The sequence below is a fragment of the Prosopis cineraria genome, unplaced genomic scaffold (genome assembly GCF_029017545.1).
Source record: "Prosopis cineraria cultivar Desert tree isolate PC_DT_omini unplaced genomic scaffold, ASM2901754v1 PC8, whole genome shotgun sequence".
NCBI lineage: Eukaryota > Viridiplantae > Streptophyta > Magnoliopsida > Fabales > Fabaceae > Prosopis > Prosopis cineraria.
The window spans coordinates 20,044,942-20,050,953 of record NW_026555339.1 but is presented as its reverse complement, the minus strand read 5'-3'; the positions used below and the strand labels follow the sequence as shown (position 1 = coordinate 20,050,953).

Genomic DNA, 6,012 nt, shown 5'->3' with positions numbered 1-6,012 from the left:
GTTTTGGGTCAAGTAAATTCCCCAATATTCTAACATCTATATTTTTCTCCATTGTAAAATAGCTTTTGCATATTATTTTGTTCATTATAATTAGCTATTTTAGACTAATATTGGTCAAGTAAATTCACCGATATTATTACTCTTACTTCAATGCTGATCAAAGCTTTCTTCTCCTTGTTAAGCTACTAAGAAAAAAAAAAACAGAGACTTTCAACTGTGATTATAAAAGGTTGCCACTGAAAGTTTGACCACCTATGACAGTTAAAATTTCTTAATTATTTTCCATTTCAAACAAGCTTTTGCAAATTATTTTGTTCATTACAGTTAGCTATTATAGGTTATAACAATTAATTACATTATTATCCTCACTCTTATTACGAAGATGGTCAGCTAATCACTCTCAGATTATATATAGTGAAGCTTTTTTCTCCTTTCTCTTCATCCCAAGAAGCTTTGAGCCTATCCAACATGGGAAATCTTTGCTTTAATTTCTCCTCCTCCATTTTCTCCATGCTCTGTCTCATGGTTTGCCCATCTTTCATTCCAATTTTACTCTCGATGGATTGACACTTCTTGCTTTCAAATCTTCTATTAGGGAACCGTACAGTCACTTGAAAAATTGGTCCAACTCATCATCTTCCTTTTCTAACTAGTTTGGAGTCACATGTGATTCTAACAATGAGAAAATGAGAATCTTGAGTCTTCCTGAGATGGGTCCTGAGGGCACCTTACCATCACAAATTGGAGATCTGTCCTTCCTAAAAAAACTTGAACTACAAAGCAACAACTTTCATCATGGGCTGCCATAAGAGTTGCTTCAATTGCACAAATTGGAAATTCTAAACTTGAGTTATAATGCACTTAGTGGAGAAATTCCAACTTGGATTGGAAGCTTGTTTATGCTTCAACTCTTGAGTCTTGGCAATAATAGTTTTGGAGGTCTCATTCCTCCAAGCACATGCAATTTGTTTAAGTTGGAGACCTTGGATTTGAAGTCTAATTCTATCAACGGATCTATTCTGTTGGATATTGGAAGACTTCAACACCTGAAAGTTTTATGCATTTCTAGAAACATGCTTTCAGGAAGTATACCTCCAACTATCTCTAACTTATCATCTCTTGAACACATTTCTTTGTCTCTCAACTTCTTAGAAGGTATGTCTTGTATAATGTATATGTGATGATATAAATATTTGTTCTATTTCAAAATTGATGAATTTATCATTTTTTTTTGTAATTGTTTATATCAGTATTATATGTGATGTCAATCTAACTGGGGGCTTGCTATTTACTATGTCTTTTCAAAGTTAGTCCTTGAACCAAAAATTTTCAAACATTTTACAATTGCATGAAACAGATTAACTGTACCTCTATAATTAAGCTATCATCCCCAGAACAAATTTAACTATTCTTAAAAAATTATACTTTGAATGAGTTCTTTCTGACAAAAGATATTTTTGTTCAAGTAGACAATTTAATAAACGTTATTCGGATTCTCTTATTTCAGCGAGGCACTTTCTTTTACGCTATAATTTATGGAATTCCTTTTGTACTTTTCACTTGTCATAGTTGATTTATGCATATCTGCATATTATCTAGTTGGTAATATTGACTAGAGATCAAATTATTGAATACATGTATGAGATACAACAATAATGTATTGCCAGAATTATATGCCTTACTCTTTCGTTGAATACTATTTTTTATATAAACACTCATGAAAAAAGTACAAGGTTATTTTTTGGCCGTATTTCAGGACAAATTCCCAAAGAAATTAATACGCTTACAAATATGAAAAATATGTACATGGGTATGACTAAGTTGTCAGGGCAAATACCAAGCATCAAAAATTTGTTCATGCTTGAAAATTTATATCTTGCAAGAAATAGCCTCCAGGGTACATTGTTAACGAATCATAATTTTTTTTTTTCTATTGCTTGCTCTTCTTTTTGGGACAATTATGTATAGGTCTTATGGAGCATACTTATTTACAAATAAGTCACATGTAATTTAGAAACTACAGCCAGGTCCTTTGGGATCTAATTGTAATTTGAAATTAAGATCCATTGATAATACTACCTTTACTTATAATATATAATCAATTTAATTATTGGATATGTGAAGTTATAGTTGTAAAAAATTAAAGTAATAGTTGTGAATTATTGATGAAATAGTTGAAAAAAATTAATATTAAACTTTGTTAGTAATGTATAGATTTATAAAGTTATAGATGTATAATATTGATGTAATAGTTGTAAATTATTGATGAGGTAATTGTATACAATTAATATCAAACATGTAACGCATGATTAGTTTAAGTATTGGATGTGTGAAATTATAGTTGTAAAAAGTTATAGTGATAGTTGGAAATTACTGATGATGTAATTGTAAAATACTTGATTGATGTAATGTATTTTTAATAGGGATATTATTGCCTTTGTACCTTAGTTTCAAGTTATACTCAAGTCCCAAGGGACCTAGCTATGATTTTTAATTTTTGTGGACTTATTTATAAATAAATTTGCTCTATGAAACCTATACATAATTTTTCCTTTATTTTTTAACGGTAATCATTAGAAGCAACTTTTTTGAGTGATCATAATTTTTGGAGAAGCATCCCTTCAAATGTATGTCAGGTAGATGATTTCAATGGTTTTATTTAGGAGACAATATATTTTCATAAGTCTATATTACAAAATAAATCAAGGACCCATTTATTTATGATTGAAAAATCAGTGAGTTTTATATCGTTTAGACTTTTTTTAAAAAAAGAGATATATGTTGTAGAGACTTTATAAAAAGCATAAATTATTTATGTTTGGCTATAGTAATGAAAATTTATTATTATTTAGTTATTTTTATATTTTATGATATCTTCATGGATCTCTATTCATAAAAAAATTATTATTTAGTTATTTTAAAAGGGAAAGACTTGGGTACTTAACCTTATATACTTAATGTATAGTACTTGCATCCAATCAACTCAAAACAAGTGGAATTTAATGTGTTAATAATATTAATAAAAAATTATTATAGAATAAATAATCTATAACTGATATGCATATTTTGTTTTAATTAGAAACAAGCATGATAACATATAAAGCTAAGTATATAAAATTTTTCCTTTTCAAAAACTATTCAAAGTAGCCTTTCAAAATAGTCAGAACTTAGAACTATGTCTTTTTTAGATTTTGGTTATTTTCAAAAGTTTAAACAAATATAATAAAATTTCACAAAATAATTTTTTTTATAAAAAAAGTGATCATCTCGTAAAAGGAAGATCAAACAAATGGACCCCAAATTAAATCTCCAACTTTAATTTCATAACTTATTTTTACAAGGATTCTTAAAAATCATAAAATAAATTCATAGGAGTTCATTATATTTTGTGTTTTTAAATTAAAATTCTTCTTTGCAAAATTATTAAACCATGTGCATCTGTGTGTGTGTATAAACTCAACAGACTATATCAAATTTGCTGCCAAAAAATAAAAGTAAAATTGTGGGAATGGGAGGTCTGGAATTAGAATGTTTAATTTTATGCAACAAAATTCACAGCATTGTGATTTTATTGTGTTGTAATATTGCAGGAAATATTCAGAATGAAATAAGCACAAATTTGAGTTGCATTTACGTAAGTGCTAATCAGTTGTCTGGTCATATATCAAGAGGCATTGGCAAGTTCACTCGGCTTCAAGACTTATTTCTGGACAACAATAACCTAGAAGGTATATAAATACTTTTATCAAATTAAAGGCTAGTTCTGCTTAATTTCTGTTAATATGATATTTTATGCATGAGCAATCAAAATAGAGTTACTTTTTTTTTTAACCACATTGCAAAAGGAATTATTTCTTTACAATAGAGATTCTCTCAAATCCAAATTTATAAACACAGACGATGATAATAAGTTACTGAGCATTGATTAACCTTAAATAGGTATAGTGAATACATACATATACTCAAGGAATTGGAAAATTGACTATTATTTTATTTTATTATTTAGATTACGACCTACGGCTTTCACAACTTGTACTACAAATTTAACAGACTGTATCAAATATTCACCAACTTAAATTTCTTAATTAAAAATATATTTCAACTGCACATTACACTTTGGGATTGGTACGTAGCAATTCAAAACCATATATAATTAATGGGATTTATCCTTTCTTATCATTTAAACAAGCTTCTTATTATTTAAAAAGTAAATTTTTTTATTAAGAGTTAAAGAAAAACCGCTAACCCTTATTGAACTTGTTAATTTATCAAGAAATATAATTCATCAAAATACAAAAAATAAAAACTAGGCTAATATAGACTAAATTGTTTTTAAAACAAAGAACAATATAGATCTATATACCATAATTTTATTGATGATTTTAAATGTTTGCTCATCTTGTGAATATATAAATCTAATCATGCTTTAGACATATATAATCTTATTTTCATTTAGGCCACTAACTTTAAAACATAACATAACTTCAAATAACATAGAAAGTATGCGTTACCACAAATTTAAGTGTTGCTCATTTTACATACGATGATGCATTGTTAATTGTTTTCTATTTGCAGGAAATATTCCCAATGAAATTTTAAGTCTTGCAAATCTGATGATGATGAACCTAAGGGTTAATCAGCTATCTGGCCCCATATAAGGAGGCATTGGAATCTTGACTGTACTCCAACAGTTGTATCTTGATAGCAATAATTTAAAAGGTACATTTTCACCAAAATACAATGTACTACCATCATTTTCTGTTAATCTGATATTTTATATTGTATAATGACTTCTTTTCTTAATTTTTCTTTGAATCATGCATTTTCATTCCCCTCATGATTTTCACCTTCTCTCCTAACCTCTCCCCGTCTAAACCAGTGAATCAACCAACCAACATGTTTTTCTTGTTCCCTAAATTTGTTGACAAATTTTTTACCAGTTCACTACACATAAGATTTAATGGTTTATACTAGATTAGACCACAAGCTAGTTCACGTCCAACCAGCTGGTCTGGTCCAATTGTTAAAACCATGATGTAACTAACTATTTAGGTTTGTAATAGTACACATCAAAAATAACTTTAGAAGCTCAAGCCAGCAAGCTAAAAACTCATCATCCATTACTAAAAAAAAGACCTACAAGAGTGTTTATTGTAGACATAAAAAAATGTGAAATTATATAACAAAATTGTGACCACTAAATTAATGACGGCTACTGTACTAAGTTTGTTGCAAAGGCCCAAATCCATCACAAATTTGTCCAAAATTTTATGTTTAAGTAGTGGGTAAATCTAAGTAGTTAGACATTTATAATTTTCTTTACATATTAACTTTCTTTGATACTTCAATTAATATTTGTATTCTAGGATCAATACCTATGAAAATTGGTAATCTTCAACAGCTTGAGATTTTACAATTGTCTCAAAACAAATTGAGAGGGTTTATTCCATCAAAAATTCACAACTTGTCAACTTTGGAGGTCTTGTCTCTTTCAAACAATTCTCTATCAGGAAGTCTTCCATCAAATTTTGGATTTGGTCTTTCTAATCTACAAATGCTTTATTTATGGGGCAACATACTTTCTAGAAAAATCCCAATTACTATATCCAATGCTTCTAAGCTAACCATTCTAGAATTGGAAGACAATAATTTTGAAGGGGTTTTACCAAACACACTTGGGCATTTAAGATACTTAGAAACCCTTTCAATAAGTGATAATAATTTTACCAGTATAGATACTTCCAATTCTGAAATTGGCTTTTTCAAATCATTGTCAAATTGTAGACATTTGAACAGTTTGATTCTCTCAATGAATCCATTGCATATGAAACTTCCCAAGTCCATTGGAAACTTGCGTAATTCTCTACAAGTGCTACTTGTAGACTCGTGAAGGATTAATGGTAACATACCATCAGAAGTTGGGAATTTGTCTAACTTATTCCAACTATCATTGGCTGAAAACTTTTCAAATGGATCAATATCAAAAGCAATTAGCAACATACAGGCTCTTCA

At 28.7% G+C, this 6,012-nt stretch overlaps 1 protein-coding gene across 1 annotated transcript; it reads left to right on the top strand.

Annotated features, from left to right (window-relative positions):
* Nucleotides 1-686: 686 nt before the first annotated feature.
* LOC129317442 (receptor-like protein 11) lies at nucleotides 687-4,658 on the top strand. Its single transcript, XM_054961768.1, has 4 exons — nucleotides 687-751; nucleotides 866-1,155; nucleotides 3,591-3,728; nucleotides 4,576-4,658. Exons 1-4 carry the CDS (start codon nucleotides 687-689, stop codon nucleotides 4,656-4,658), a joined length of 576 nt encoding a protein of 191 aa, XP_054817743.1.
* Nucleotides 4,659-6,012: the final 1,354 nt, after the last annotated feature.

Coding starts and splice junctions, on each gene's coding strand:
- LOC129317442 (XM_054961768.1), top strand. CDS start 687: ATGAGAATCTTGAGTCTTCCTGAGATGGGTCCTGAGGGCACCTTACCA. Junction 752..865: donor CCATCACAAATTGGAGATCT/GTCCTTCCTAAA, acceptor TAATGCACTTAG/TGGAGAAATTCCAACTTGGA. Junction 3,729..4,575: donor GGACAACAATAACCTAGAAG/GTATATAAATAC, acceptor TTCTATTTGCAG/GAAATATTCCCAATGAAATT.